This window comes from Euprymna scolopes, chromosome 7 (genome assembly GCF_053919585.1).
Source record: "Euprymna scolopes isolate OS-2025 chromosome 7, ASM5391958v1, whole genome shotgun sequence".
Lineage (NCBI taxonomy): Eukaryota > Metazoa > Mollusca > Cephalopoda > Sepiida > Sepiolidae > Euprymna > Euprymna scolopes.
In genome coordinates this window covers 110,435,649-110,452,596 of record NC_136488.1, presented here as the reverse complement: position 1 = coordinate 110,452,596, position 16,948 = coordinate 110,435,649, and the positions used below count along the sequence as shown (strand labels likewise).

The following is a 16,948-nucleotide window of genomic DNA, read 5'->3' as shown; positions in this document are numbered from 1 at the left end:
TTCCATGCAGCAAAAGTGATCAAATCAAAGTGGAGTACTGCACATTACTTCCATGCAGCAAAAGTGATCAAATCAAAGTGGAGTACTGCACATTACTTCCATGCAGCAAAAGGGTTCAAATCAAAGTGGAGTACTGCACATTACTTCCATGCAGCAAAAGTGATCAAATCAAAGTGGAGTACTGCACATTACTTCCATGCAGCAAAAGTGATCAAATCAAAGTGGAGTACTGCACATTACTTCCATGCAGCAAAAGTGATCAAATCAAAGTGGAGTACTGCACATTACTTCCATGCAGCAAAAGTAATCAAATCAAAGTGGAGTACTGCACATTACTTCCATGCAGCAAAAGTGATCAAATCAAAGTGGAGTACTGCACATTACTTCCATGCAGCAAAAGGGTTCAAATCAAAGTGGAGTACTGCACATTATTTCCATGCAGCAAAAGTGATCAAATCAAAGTGGAGTACTGCACATTACTTCCATGCAGCAAAAGTGATCAAATCAAAGTGGAGTACTGCACATTACTTCCATGCAGCAAAAGTGATCAATCAAAGTGGAGTACTGCACATTACTTCCATGCAGCTAAAGGGTTCAAATCAAAGTGGAGTACTGCACATTACTTCCATGCAGCAAAAGTGATCAAATCAAAGTGGAGTACTGCACATTACTTCCATGCAGCAAAAGTGATCAAATCAAAGTGGAGTACTGCACATTACTTCCATGCAGCAAAAGTGATCAAATCAAAGTGGAGTACTGCACATTACTTCCATGCAGCAAAAGTGATCAAATCAAAGTGGAGTACTGCACATTACTTCCATGCAGCAAAAGGGTTCAAATCAAAGTGGAGTACTGCACATTACTTCCATGCAGCAAAAGTGATCAAATCAAAGTGGAGTACTGCACATTACTTCCATGCAGCAAAAGTGATCAAATCAAAGTGGAGTACTGCACATTACTTCCATGCAGCAGAAGGGTTCAAATCAAAGTGGAGTACTGCACATTATTTCCATGCAGCAAAAGTGATCAAATCAAAGTGGAGTACTGCACATTACTTCCATGCAGCAAAAGTGATCAAATCAAAGTGGAGTACTGCACATTACTTCCATGCAGCAAAAGTGATCAAATAAAAGTGGAGTACTGCACATTACTTCCATGCAGCAAAAGGGTTCAAATCAAAGTGGAGTATTGCACATTACTTCCATGCAGCAAAAGTGATCAAATCAAAGTGGAGTACTGCACATTACTTCCATGCAGCAAAAGGGTTCAAATCAAAGTGGAGTACTGCACATTACTTCCATGCAGCAAAAGTGATCAAATCAAAGTGGAGTACTGCACATTACTTCCATGCAGCAAAAGTGATCAAATCAAAGTGGAGTACTGCACATTACTTCCATGCAGCAAAAGTGATCAAATCAAAGTGGAGTACTGCACATTACTTCCATGCAGCAAAAGGTTTCAAATCAAAGTGGAGTACTGCACATTACTTCCATGCAGCAAAAGTGATCAAATCAAAGTGGAGTACTGCACATTATTTGCATGCAGCAAAAGTGATCAAATCAAAGTGGAGTACTGCACATTACTTCCATGCAGCAAAAGTGATCAAATCAAAGTGGAGTACTGCACATTACTTCCATGCAGCAAAAGTGATCAAATCAAAGTGGAGTACTGCACATTACTTCCATGCAGCAAAAGGGTTCAAATCAAAGTGGAGTACTGCACATTACTTCCATGCAGCAAAAGGGTTCAAATCAAAGTGGAGTACTGCACATTACTTCCATGCAGCAAAAGTGATCAAATCAAAGTGGAGTACTGCACATTACTTCCATGCAGCAAAAGTGATCAAATCAAAGTGGAGTACTGCACATTACTTCCATGCAGCAAAAGGGTTCAAATCAAAGTGGAGTACTGCACATTACTTCCATGCAGCAAAAGTGATCAAATCAAAGTGGAGTACTGCACATTACTTCCATGCAGCAAAAGTGATCAAATCAAAGTGGAGTACTGCACATTACTTCCATGCAGCAAAAGTGATCAAATCAAAGTGGAGTACTGCACATTACTTCCATGCAGCAAAAGTGATCAAATCAAAGTGGAGTACTGCACATTACTTCCATGCAGCAAAAGTGATCAAATCAAAGTGGAGTACTGCACATTACTTCCATGCAGCAAAAGTGATCAAATCAAAGTGGAGTACTGCACATTACTTCCATGCAGCAAAAGTGATCAAATCAAAGTGGAGTACTGCACATTACTTCCATGCAGCAAAAGGGTTCAAATCAAAGTGGAGTACTGCACATTACTTCCATGCAGCAAAAGTGATCAAATCAAAGTGGAGTACTGCACATTACTTCCATGCAGCAAAAGTGATCAAATCAAAGTGGAGTACTGCACATTACTTCCATGCAGCAAAAGTGATCAAATCAAAGTGGAGTACTGCACATTACTTCCATGCAGCAAAAGGGTTCAAATCAAAGTGGAGTACTGCACATTACTTTCATGCAGCAAAAGTGATCAAATCAAAGTGGAGTACTGCACATTACTTCCATGCAGCAAAAGTGATCAAATCAAAGTGGAGTACTGCACATTATTTCCATGCAGCAAAAGTGATCAAATCAAAGTGGAGTACTGCACATTACTTCCATGCAGCAAAAGTGATCAAATCAAAGTGGAGTACTGCACATTACTTCCATGCAGCAAAAGTGATCAAATCAAAGTGGAGTACTGCACATTACTTCCATGCAGCAAAAGGGTTCAAATCAAAGTGGAGTACTGCACATTACTTCCATGCAGCAAAAGTGATCAAATCAAAGTGGAGTACTGCACATTACTTCCATGCAGCAAAAGGGTTCAAATCAAAGTGGAGTACTGCACATTATTTCCATGCAGCAAAAGTGATCAAATCAAAGTGGAGTACTGCACATTACTTCCATGCAGCAAAAGTGATCAAATCAAAGTGGAGTACTGCACATTACTTCCATGCAGCAAAAGTGATCAAATCAAAGTGGAGTACTGCACATTACTTCCATGCAGCAAAAGGGTTCAAATCAAAGTGGAGTACTGCACATTACTTCCATGCAGCAAAAGTGATCAAATCAAAGTGGAGTACTGCACATTATTTGCATGCAGCAAAAGTGATCAAATCAAAGTGGAGTACTGCACATTACTTCCATGCAGCAAAAGTGATCAAATCAAAGTGGAGTACTGCACATTACTTCCATGCAGCAAAAGTGATCAAATCAAAGTGGAGTACTGCACATTACTTCCATGCAGCAAAAGGGTTCAAATCAAAGTGGAGTACTGCACATTACTTCCATGCAGCAAAAGGGTTCAAATCAAAGTGGAGTACTGCACATTACTTCCATGCAGCAAAAGTGATCAAATCAAAGTGGAGTACTGCACATTACTTCCATGCAGCAAAAGTGATCAAATCAAAGTGGAGTACTGCACATTACTTCCATGCAGCAAAAGTGATCAAATCAAAGTGGAGTACTGCACATTACTTCCATGCAGCAAAAGTAATCAAATCAAAGTGGAGTACTGCACATTACTTCCATGCAGCAAAAGTGATCAAATCAAAGTGGAGTACTGCACATTACTTCCATGCAGCAAAAGTGATCAAATCAAAGTGGAGTACTGCACATTACTTCCATGCAGCAAAAGTGATCAAATCAAAGTGGAGTACTGCACATTACTTCCATGCAACAAAAGTGATCAAATCAAAGTGGAGTACTGCACATTACTTCCATGCAGCAAAAGTGATCAAATCAAAGTGGAGTACTGCACATTACTTCCATGCAGCAAAAGGGTTCAAATCAAAGTGGAGTACTGCACATTACTTCCATGCAGCAAAAGTGATCAAATCAAAGTGGAGTACTGCACATTACTTCCATGCAGCAAAAGTGATCAAATCAAAGTGGAGTACTGCACATTACTTCCATGCAGCAAAAGTGATCAAATCAAAGTGGAGTACTGCACATTACTTCCATGCAGCAAAAGTAATCAAATCAAAGTGGAGTACTGCACATTACTTCCATGCAGCAAAAGTGATCAAATCAAAGTGGAGTACTGCACATTACTTCCATGCAGCAAAAGTGATCAAATCAAAGTGGAGTACTGCACATTATTTCCATGCAGCAAAAGTGATCAAATCAAAGTGGAGTACTGCACATTACTTCCATGCAGCAAAAGTGATCAAATCAAAGTGGAGTACTGCACATTACTTCCATGCAGCAAAAGTGATCAAATCAAAGTGGAGTACTGCACATTACTTCCATGCAGCAAAAGGGTTCAAATCAAAGTGGAGTACTGCACATTACTTCCATGCAGCAAAAGTGATCAAATCAAAGTGGAGTACTGCACATTACTTCCATGCAGCAAAAGGGTTCAAATCAAAGTGGAGTACTGCACATTACTTCCATGCAGCAAAAGTGATCAAATCAAAGTGGAGTACTGCACATTACTTCCATGCAGCAAAAGTGATCAAATCAAAGTGGAGTACTGCACATTACTTCCATGCAGCAAAAGTGATCAAATCAAAGTGGAGTACTGCACATTATTTCCATGCAGCAAAAGTGATCAAATCAAAGTGGAGTACTGCACATTACTTCCATGCAGCAAAAGTGATCAAATCAAAGTGGAGTACTGCACATTACTTCCATGCAGCAAAAGTGATCAAATCAAAGTGGAGTACTGCACATTACTTCCATGCAGCAAAAGGGTTCAAATCAAAGTGGAGTACTGCACATTACTTCCATGCAGCAAAAGTGATCAAATCAAAGTGGAGTACTGCACATTACTTCCATGCAGCAAAAGGGTTCAAATCAAAGTGGAGTACTGCACATTATTTCCATGCAGCAAAAGTGATCAAATCAAAGTGGAGTACTGCACATTACTTCCATGCAGCAAAAGTGATCAAATCAAAGTGGAGTACTGCACATTACTTCCATGCAGCAAAAGTGATCAAATCAAAGTGGAGTACTGCACATTACTTCCATGCAGCAAAAGTAATCAAATCAAAGTGGAGTACTGCACATTACTTCCATGCAGCAAAAGTGATCAAATCAAAGTGGAGTACTGCACATTACTTCCATGCAGCAAAAGTGATCAAATCAAAGTGGAGTACTGCACATTATTTGCATGCAGCAAAAGTGATCAAATCAAAGTGGAGTACTGCACATTACTTCCATGCAGCAAAAGTGATCAAATCAAAGTGGAGTACTGCACATTACTTCCATGCAGCAAAAGTGATCAAATCAAAGTGGAGTACTGCACATTACTTCCATGCAGCAAAAGGGTTCAAATCAAAGTGGAGTACTGCACATTACTTCCATGCAGCAAAAGTGATCAAATCAAAGTGGAGTACTGCACATTACTTCCATGCAGCAAAAGGGTTCAAATCAAAGTGGAGTACTGCACATTATTTCCATGCAGCAAAAGTGATCAAATCAAAGTGGAGTACTGCACATTACTTCCATGCAGCAAAAGTGATCAAATCAAAGTGGAGTACTGCACATTACTTCCATGCAGCAAAAGTGATCAAATCAAAGTGGAGTACTGCACATTACTTCCATGCAGCAAAAGGGTTCAAATCAAAGTGGAGTACTGCACATTACTTCCATGCAGCAAAAGTGATCAAATCAAAGTGGAGTACTGCACATTACTTCCATGCAGCAAAAGTGATCAAATCAAAGTGGAGTACTGCACATTACTTCCATGCAGCAAAAGTGATCAAATCAAAGTGGAGTACTGCACATTACTTCCATGCAGCAAAAGTAATCAAATCAAAGTGGAGTACTGCACATTACTTCCATGCAGCAAAAGTGATCAAATCAAAGTGGAGTACTGCACATTACTTCCATGCAGCAAAAGGGTTCAAATCAAAGTGGAGTACTGCACATTATTTCCATGCAGCAAAAGTGATCAAATCAAAGTGGAGTACTGCACATTACTTCCATGCAGCAAAAGTGATCAAATCAAAGTGGAGTACTGCACATTACTTCCATGCAGCAAAAGTGATCAAATCAAAGTGGAGTACTGCACATTACTTCCATGCAGCAAAAGGGTTCAAATCAAAGTGGAGTACTGCACATTACTTCCATGCAGCAAAAGTGATCAAATCAAAGTGGAGTACTGCACATTACTTCCATGCAGCAAAAGTGATCAAATCAAAGTGGAGTACTGCACATTACTTCCATGCAGCAAAAGTTATCAAATCAAAGTGGAGTACTGCACATTACTTCCATGCAGCAAAAGTGATCAAATCAAAGTGGAGTACTGCACATTACTTCCATGCAGCAAAAGTGATCAAATCAAAGTGGAGTACTGCACATTACTTCCATGCAGCAAAAGTGATCAAATCAAAGTGGAGTACTGCACATTACTTCCATGCAGCAAAAGGTTTCAAATCAAAGTGGAGTACTGCACATTACTTCCATGCAGCAAAAGTGATCAAATCAAAATGGAGTACTGCACATTACTTCCATGCAGCAAAAGGGTTCAAATCAAAGTGGAGTACTGCACATTACTTCCATGCAGCAAAAGTGATCAAATCAAAGTGGAGTACTGCACATTACTTCCATGCAGCAAAAGTGATCAAATCAAAGTGGAGTACTGCACATTACTTCCATGCAGCAAAAGTGATCAAATCAAAGTGGAGTACTGCACATTACTTCCATGCAGCAAAAGGGTTCAAATCAAAGTGGAGTACTGCACATTACTTCCATGCAGCAAAAGTGATCAAATCAAAGTGGAGTACTGCACATTACTTCCATGCAGCAAAAGTGATCAAATCAAAGTGGAGTACTGCACATTACTTCCATGCAGCAAAAGTGATCAAATCAAAGTGGAGTACTGCACATTACTTCCATGCAGCAAAAGTGATCAAATCAAAGTGGAGTACTGCACATTACTTCCATGCAGCAAAAGTGATCAAATCAAAGTGGAGTACTGCACATTACTTCCATGCAGCAAAAGTGATCAAATCAAAGTGGAGTACTGCACATTACTTCCATGCAGCAAAAGTGATCAAATCAAAGTGGAGGACTGCACATTACTTCCATGCAGCAAAAGGGTTCAAATCAAAGTGGAGTACTGCACATTACTTCCATGCAGCAAAAGTGATCAAATCAAAGTGGAGTACTGCACATTACTTCCATGCAGCAAAAGTGATCAAATCAAAGTGGAGTACTGCACATTACTTCCATGCAGCAAAAGGGTTCAAATCAAAGTGGAGTACTGCACATTACTTCCATGCAGCAAAAGTGATCAAATCAAAGTGGAGTACTGCACATTACTTCCATGCAGCAAAAGTGATCAAATCAAAGTGGAGTACTGCACATTACTTCCATGCAGCAAAAGTGATCAAATCAAAGTGGAGTACTGCACATTACTTCCATGCAGCAAAAGTGATCAAATCAAAGTGGAGTACTGCACATTACTTCCATGCAGCAAAAGTGATCAAATCAAAGTGGAGTACTGCACATTACTTCCATGCAGCAAAAGTGATCAAATCAAAGTGGAGGACTGCACATTACTTCCATGCAGCAAAAGGGTTCAAATCAAAGTGGAGTACTGCACATTACTTCCATGCAGCAAAAGTGATCAAATCAAAGTGGAGTACTGCACATTACTTCCATGCAGCAAAAGGGTTCAAATCAAAGTGGAGTACTGCACATTACTTCCATGCAGCAAAAGTGATCAAATCAAAGTGGAGTACTGCACATTACTTCCATGCAGCAAAAGTGATCAAATCAAAGTGGAGTACTGCACATTACTTCCATGCAGCAAAAGTGATCAAATCAAAGTGGAGTACTGCACATTACTTCCATGCAGCAAAAGGGTTCAAATCAAAGTGGAGTACTGCACATTACTTCCATGCAGCAAAAGTGATCAAATCAAAGTGGAGTACTGCACATTACTTCCATGCAGCAAAAGTGATCAAATCAAAGTGGAGTACTGCACATTACTTCCATGCAGCAAAAGGGTTCAAATCAAAGTGGAGTACTGCACATTACTTCCATGCAGCAAAAGTGATCAAATCAAAGTGGAGTACTGCACATTACTTCCATGCAGCAAAAGTGATCAAATCAAAGTGGAGTACTGCACATTACTTCCATGCAGCAAAAGTGATCAAATCAAAGTGGAGTACTGCACATTACTTCCATGCAGCAAAAGGGTTCAAATCAAAGTGGAGTACTGCACATTACTTCCATGCAGCAAAAGTGATCAAATCAAAGTGGAGTACTGCACATTACTTCCATGCAGCAAAAGGGTTCAATTCAAAGTGGAGTACTGCACATTACTTCCATGCAGCAAAAGTGATCAAATCAAAGTGGAGTACTGCACATTACTTCCATGCAGCAAAAGTGATCAAATCAAAGTGGAGTACTGCACATTACTTCCATGCAGCAAAAGGGTTCAAATCAAAGTGGAGTACTGCACATTACTTCCATGCAGCAAAAGTGATCAAATCAAAGTGGAGTACTGCACATTACTTCCATGCAGCAAAAGTGATCAAATCAAAGTGGAGTACTGCACATTACTTCCATGAAGCAAAAGGGTTCAAATCAAAGTGGAGTACTGCACATTACTTCCATGCAGCAAAAGTGATCAAATCAAAGTGGAGTACTGCACATTACTTCCATGCAGCAAAAGTGATCAAATCAAAGTGGAGTACTGCACATTACTTCCATGCAGCAAAAGGGTTCAAATCAAAGTGGAGTACTGCACATTACTTCCATGCAGCAAAAGTGATCAAATCAAAGTGGAGTACTGCACATTACTTCCATGCAGCAAAAGTGATCAAATCAAAGTGGAGTACTGCACATTACTTCCATGCAGCAAAAGTGATCAAATCAAAGTGGAGTACTGCACATTACTTCCATGCAGCAAAAGGGTTCAAATCAAAGTGGAGTACTGCACATTACTTCCATGCAGCAAAAGGGTTCAAATCAAAGTGGAGTACTGCACATTACTTCCATGCAGCAAAAGTGATCAAATCAAAGTGGAGTACTGCACATTACTTCCATGCAGCAAAAGTGATCAAATCAAAGTGGAGTACTGCACATTACTTCCATGCAGCAAAAGGGTTCAAATCAAAGTGGAGTACTGCGCATTACTTCCATGCAGCAAAAGTGATCAAATCAAAGTGGAGTACTGCACATTACTTCCATGCAGCAAAAGTGATCAAATCAAAGTGGAGTACTGCACATTACTTCCATGCAGCAAAAGGGTTCAAATCAAAGTGGAGTACTGCACATTACTTCCATGCAGCAAAAGTGATCAAATAAAAGTGGAGTACTGCACATTACTTCCATGCAGCAAAAGTGATCAAATCAAAGTGGAGTACTGCACATTACTTCCATGCAGCAAAAGTAATCAAATCAAAGTGGAGTACTGCACATTACTTCCATGCAGCAAAAGTGATCAAATCAAAGTGGAGTACTGCACATTACTTCCATGCAGCAAAAGTGATCAAATCAAAGTGGAGTACTGCACATTACTTCCATGCAGCAAAAGTGATCAAATCAAAGTGGAGTACTGCACATTACTTCCATGCAGCAAAAGTGATCAAATCAAAGTGGAGTACTGCACATTACTTCCATGCAGCAAAAGTGATCAAATCAAAGTGGAGTACTGCACATTACTTCCATGCAGCAAAAGTGATCAAATCAAAGTGGAGTACTGCACATTACTTCCATGCAGCAAAAGGGTTCAAATCAAAGTGGAGTACTGCACATTACTTCCATGCAGCAAAAGGGTTCAAATCAAAGTGGAGTACTGCACATTACTTCCATGCAGCAAAAGTGATCAAATCAAAGTGGAGTACTGCACATTACTTCCATGCAGCAAAAGTGATCAAATCAAAGTGGAGTACTGCACATTACTTCCATGCAGCAAAAGGGTTCAAATCAAAGTGGAGTACTGCGCATTACTTCCATGCAGCAAAAGTGATCAAATCAAAGTGGAGTACTGCACATTACTTCCATGCAGCAAAAGTGATCAAATCAAAGTGGAGTACTGCACATTACTTCCATGCAGCAAAAGGGTTCAAATCAAAGTGGAGTACTGCACATTACTTCCATGCAGCAAAAGTGATCAAATAAAAGTATAGTACTGCACATTACTTCCATGCAGCAAAAGTGATCAAATCAAAGTGGAGTACTGCACATTACTTCCATGCAGCAAAAGTAATCAAATCAAAGTGGAGTACTGCACATTACTTCCATGCAGCAAAAGTGATCAAATCAAAGTGGAGTACTGCACATTACTTCCATGCAGCAAAAGTGATCAAATCAAAGTGGAGTACTGCACATTACTTCCATGCAGCAAAAGTGATCAAATCAAAGTGGAGTACTGCACATTACTTCCATGCAGAAAAAGTGATCAAATCAAAGTGGAGTACTGCACATTACTTCCATGCAGCAAAAGTGATCAAATCAAAGTGGAGTACTGCACATTACTTCCATGCAGCAAAAGGGTTCAAATCAAAGTGGAGTACTGCACATTACTTCCATGCAGCAAAAGTGATCAAATCAAAGTGGAGTACTGCACATTACTTCCATGCAGCAAAAGTGATCAAATCAAAGTGGAGTACTGCACATTACTTCCATGCAGCAAAAGTGATCAAATCAAAGTGGAGTACTGCACATTACTTCCATGCAGCAAAAGTAATCAAATCAAAGTGGAGTACTGCACATTACTTCCATGCAGCAAAAGTGATCAAATCAAAGTGGAGTACTGCACATTACTTCCATGCAGCAAAAGTGATCAAATCAAAGTGGAGTACTGCACATTATTTCCATGCAGCAAAAGTGATCAAATCAAAGTGGAGTACTGCACATTACTTCCATGCAGCAAAAGTGATCAAATCAAAGTGGAGTACTGCACATTACTTCCATGCAGCAAAAGTGATCAAATCAAAGTGGAGTACTGCACATTACTTCCATGCAGCAAAAGGGTTCAAATCAAAGTGGAGTACTGCACATTACTTCCATGCAGCAAAAGTGATCAAATCAAAGTGGAGTACTGCACATTACTTCCATGCAGCAAAAGTGATCAAATCAAAGTGGAGTACTGCACATTACTTCCATGCAGCAAAAGGGTTCAAATCAAAGTGGAGTACTGCACATTACTTCCATGCAGCAAAAGTGATCAAATCAAAGTGGAGTACTGCACATTACTTCCATGCAGCAAAAGTGATCAAATCAAAGTGGAGTACTGCACATTACTTCCATGAAGCAAAAGGGTTCAAATCAAAGTGGAGTACTGCACATTACTTCCATGCAGCAAAAGTGATCAAATCAAAGTGGAGTACTGCACATTACTTCCATGCAGCAAAAGTGATCAAATCAAAGTGGAGTACTGCACATTACTTCCATGCAGCAAAAGGGTTCAAATCAAAGTGGAGTACTGCACATTACTTCCATGCAGCAAAAGTGATCAAATCAAATTGGAGTACTGCACATTACTTCCATGCAGCAAAAGTGATCAAATCAAAGTGGAGTACTGCACATTACTTCCATGCAGCAAAAGTGATCAAATCAAAGTGGAGTACTGCACATTACTTCCATGCAGCAAAAGGGTTCAAATCAAAGTGGAGTACTGCACATTACTTCCATGCAGCAAAAGGGTTCAAATCAAAGTGGAGTACTGCACATTACTTCCATGCAGCAAAAGTGATCAAATCAAAGTGGAGTACTGCACATTACTTCCATGCAGCAAAAGTGATCAAATCAAAGTGGAGTACTGCACATTACTTCCATGCAGCAAAAGGGTTCAAATCAAAGTGGAGTACTGCGCATTACTTCCATGCAGCAAAAGTGATCAAATCAAAGTGGAGTACTGCACATTACTTCCATGCAGCAAAAGTGATCAAATCAAAGTGGAGTACTGCACATTACTTCCATGCAGCAAAAGGGTTCAAATCAAAGTGGAGTACTGCACATTACTTCCATGCAGCAAAAGTAATCAAATAAAAGTGGAGTACTGCACATTACTTCCATGCAGCAAAAGTGATCAAATCAAAGTGGAGTACTGCACATTACTTCCATGCAGCAAAAGTGATCAAATCAAAGTGGAGTACTGCACATTACTTCCATGCAGCAAAAGTGATCAAATCAAAGTGGAGTACTGCACATTACTTCCATGCAGCAAAAGTGATCAAATCAAAGTGGAGTACTGCACATTACTTCCATGCAGCAAAAGTGATCAAATCAAAGTGGAGTACTGCACATTACTTCCATGCAGCAAAAGTGATCAAATCAAAGTGGAGTACTGCACATTACTTCCATGCAGCAAAAGTGATCAAATCAAAGTGGAGTACTGCACATTACTTCCATGCAGCAAAAGGGTTCAAATCAAAGTGGAGTACTGCACATTACTTCCATGCAGCAAAAGTGATCAAATCAAAGTGGAGTACTGCACATTACTTCCATGCAGCAAAAGTGATCAAATCAAAGTGGAGTACTGCACATTACTTCCATGCAGCAAAAGTGATCAAATCAAAGTGGAGTACTGCACATTACTTCCATGCAGCAAAAGTAATCAAATCAAAGTGGAGTACTGCACATTACTTCCATGCAGCAAAAGTGATCAAATCAAAGTGGAGTACTGCACATTACTTCTATGCAGCAAAAGTGATCAAATCAAAGTGGAGTACTGCACATTATTTCCATGCAGCAAAAGTGATCAAATCAAAGTGGAGTACTGCACATTACTTCCATGCAGCAAAAGTGATCAAATCAAAGTGGAGTACTGCACATTACTTCCATGCAGCAAAAGTGATCAAATCAAAGTGGAGTACTGCACATTACTTCCATGCAGCAAAAGGGTTCAAATCAAAGTGGAGTACTGCACATTACTTCCATGCAGCAAAAGTGATCAAATCAAAGTGGAGTACTGCACATTACTTCCATGCAGCAAAAGGGTTCAAATCAAAGTGGAGTACTGCACATTATTTCCATGCAGCAAAAGTGATCAAATCAAAGTGGAGTACTGCACATTACTTCCATGCAGCAAAAGTGATCAAATCAAAGTGGAGTACTGCACATTACTTCCATGCAGCAAAAGTGATCAAATCAAAGTGGAGTACTGCACATTACTTCCATGCAGCAAAAGGGTTCAAATCAAAGTGGAGTACTGCACATTACTTCCATGCAGCAAAAGTGATCAAATCAAAGTGGAGTACTGCACATTACTTCCATGCAGCAAAAGGGTTCAAATCAAAGTGGAGTACTGCACATTATTTGCATGCAGCAAAAGTGATCAAATCAAAGTGGAGTACTGCACATTTCTTCCATGCAGCAAAAGTGATCAAATCAAAGTGGAGTACTGCACATTACTTCCATGCAGCAAAAGTGATCAAATCAAAGTGGAGTACTGCACATTACTTCCATGCAGCAAAAGGGTTCAAATCAAAGTGGAGTACTGCACATTACTTCCATGCAGCAAAAGTGATCAAATCAAAGTGGAGTACTGCACATTACTTCCATGCAGCAAAAGTGATCAAATCAAAGTGGAGTACTGCACATTATTTCCATGCAGCAAAAGTGATCAAATCAAAGTGGAGTACTGCACATTACTTCCATGCAGCAAAAGTGATCAAATCAAAGTGGAGTACTGCACATTACTTCCATGCAGCAAAAGTGATCAAATCAAAGTGGAGTACTGCACATTACTTCCATGCAGCAAAAGGGTTCAAATCAAAGTGGAGTACTGCACATTACTTCCATGCAGCAAAAGTGATCAAATCAAAGTGGAGTACTGCACATTACTTCCATGCAGCAAAAGTGATCAAATCAAAGTGGAGTACTGCACATTACTTCCATGCAGCAAAAGTGATCAAATCAAAGTGGAGTACTGCACATTACTTCCATGCAGCAAAAGTAATCAAATCAAAGTGGAGTACTGCACATTACTTCCATGCAGCAAAAGTGATCAAATCAAAGTGGAGTACTGCACATTACTTCCATGCAGCAAAAGGGTTCAAATCAAAGTGGAGTACTGCACATTATTTCCATGCAGCAAAAGTGATCAAATCAAAGTGGAGTACTGCACATTACTTCCATGCAGCAAAAGTGATCAAATCAAAGTGGAGTACTGCACATTACTTCCATGCAGCAAAAGTGATCAAATCAAAGTGGAGTACTGCACATTACTTCCATGCAGCAAAAGGGTTCAAATCAAAGTGGAGTACTGCACATTACTTCCATGCAGCAAAAGGGTTCAAATCAAAGTGGAGTACTGCACATTACTTCCATGCAGCAAAAGTGATCAAATCAAAGTGGAGTACTGCACATTACTTCCATGCAGCAAAAGGGTTCAAATCAAAGTGGAGTACTGCACATTACTTCCATGCAGCAAAAGTGATCAAATCAAAGTGGAGTACTGCACATTACTTCCATGCAGCAAAAGGGTTCAAATCAAAGTGGAGTACTGCACATTACTTCCATGCAGCAAAAGTGATCAAATCAAAGTGGAGTACTGCACATTACTTCCATGCAGCAAATTGATCAAATCAAAGTGGAGTACTGCACATTACTTCCATGCAGCAAAAGTAATCAAATCAAAGTGGAGTACTGCACATTACTTCCATGCAGCAAAAGTGATCAAATCAAAGTGGAGTACTGCACATTACTTCCATGCAGCAAAAGGGTTCAAATCAAAGTGGAGTACTGCACATTATTTCCATGCAGCAAAAGTGATCAAATCAAAGTGGAGTACTGCACATTACTTCCATGCAGCAAAAGTGATCAAATCAAAGTGGAGTACTGCACATTACTTCCATGCAGCAAAAGTGATCAAATCAAAGTGGAGTACTGCACATTACTTCCATGCAGCAAAAGGGTTCAAATCAAAGTGGAGTACTGCACATTACTTCCATGCAGCAAAAGGGTTCAAATCAAAGTGGAGTACTGCACATTACTTCCATGCAGCAAAAGTGATCAAATCAAAGTGGAGTACTGCACATTACTTCCATGCAGCAAAAGGGTTCAAATCAAAGTGGAGTACTGCACATTACTTCCATGCAGCAAAAGTGATCAAATCAAAGTGGAGTACTGCACATTACTTCCATGCAGCAAAAGGGTTCAAATCAAAGTGGAGTACTGCACATTACTTCCATGCAGCAAAAGTGATCAAATCAAAGTGGAGTACTGCACATTACTTCCATGCAGCAAAAGTGATCAAATCAAAGTGGAGTACTGCACATTACTTCCATGCAGCAAAAGTGATCAAATGAAAGTGGAGTACTGCACATTACTTCCATGCAGCAAAAGTGATCAAATCAAAGTGGAGTACTGCACATTACTTCCATGCAGCAAAAGTGATCAAATCAAAGTGGAGTACTGCACATTACTTCCATGCAGCAAAAGTAATCAAATCAAAGTGGAGTACTGCACATTACTTCCATGCAGCAAAAGTGATCAAATCAAAGTGGAGTACTGCACATTACTTCCATGCAGCAAAAGGGTTCAAATCAAAGTGGAGTACTGCACATTATTTCCATGCAGCAAAAGTGATCAAATCAAAGTGGAGTACTGCACATTACTTCCATGCAGCAAAAGTGATCAAATCAAAGTGGAGTACTGCACATTACTTCCATGCAGCAAAAGTGATCAAATCAAAGTGGAGTACTGCACATTACTTCCATGCAGCAAAAGTGATCAAATCAAAGTGGAGTACTGCACATTACTTCCATGCAGCAAAAGTGATCAAATCAAAGTGGAGTACTGCACATTACTTCCATGCAGCAAAAGTAATCAAATCAAAGTGGAGTACTGCACATTACTTCCATGCAGCAAAAGTGATCAAATCAAAGTGGAGTACTGCACATTACTTCCATGCAGCAAAAGTGATCAAATCAAAGTGGAGTACTGCACATTATTTCCATGCAGCAAAAGTGATCAAATCAAAGTGGAGTACTGCACATTACTTCCATGCAGCAAAAGTGATCAAATCAAAGTGGAGTACTGCACATTACTTCCATGCAGCAAAAGTGATCAAATCAAAGTGGAGTACTGCACATTACTTCCATGCAGCAAAAGGGTTCAAATCAAAGTGGAGTACTGCACATTACTTCCATGCAGCAAAAGTGATCAAATCAAAGTGGAGTACTGCACATTACTTCCATGCAGCAAAAGTGATCAAATCAAAGTGGAGTACTGCACATTACTTCCATGCAGCAAAAGGGTTCAAATAAAAGTGGAGTACTGCACATTACTTCCATGCAGCAAAAGTGATCAAATCAAAGTGGAGTACTGCACATTACTTCCATGCAGCAAAAGTGATCAAATCAAAGTGGAGTACTGCACATTACTTCCATGAAGCAAAAGGGTTCAAATCAAAGTGGAGTACTGCACATTACTTCCATGCAGCAAAAGTGATCAAATCAAAGTGGAGTACTGCACATTACTTCCATGCAGCAAAAGTGATCAAATCAAAGTGGAGTACTGCACATTACTTCCATGCAGCAAAAGGGTTCAAATCAAAGTGGAGTACTGCACATTACTTCCATGCAGCAAAAGTGATCAAATCAAATTGGAGTACTGCACATTACTTCCATGCAGCAAAAGTGATCAAATCAAAGTGGAGTACTGCACATTACTTCCATGCAGCAAAAGTGATCAAATCAAAGTGGAGTACTGCACATTACTTCCATGCAGCAAAAGGGTTCAAATCAAAGTGGAGTACTGCACATTACTTCCATGCAGCAAAAGGGTTCAAATCAAAGTGGAGTACTGCACATTACTTCCATGCAGCAAAAGTGATCAAATCAAAGTGGAGTACTGCACATTACTTCCATGCAGCAAAAGTGATCAAATCAAAGTGGAGTACTGCACATTACTTCCATGCAGCAAAAGGGTTCAAATCAAAGTGGAGTACTGCGCATTACTTCCATGCAGCAAAAGTGATCAAATCAAAGTGGAGTACTGCACATTACTTCCAT

General features: G+C 39.8%; 2 protein-coding genes across 10 annotated transcripts in view; both read left to right on the top strand.

Moving 5' to 3' along the window:
- Positions 1 to 16,948, top strand: part of LOC145279885 (ketohexokinase-like) — a 376,201-nt gene that overhangs the window by 203,823 nt on the left and 155,430 nt on the right. The window lies entirely within an intron of this gene.
- LOC145280169 (uncharacterized) overlaps positions 1 to 16,948 on the top strand; it is a 49,066-nt gene that overhangs the window by 15,043 nt on the left and 17,075 nt on the right. The window contains exon 2 of the mRNA XM_080131933.1: positions 10,115 to 10,414. Within this exon, the coding sequence (XP_079988059.1) occupies positions 10,115 to 10,414 (300 nt within the window). The remainder of the gene's footprint in view (positions 1 to 10,114; positions 10,415 to 16,948) is intronic.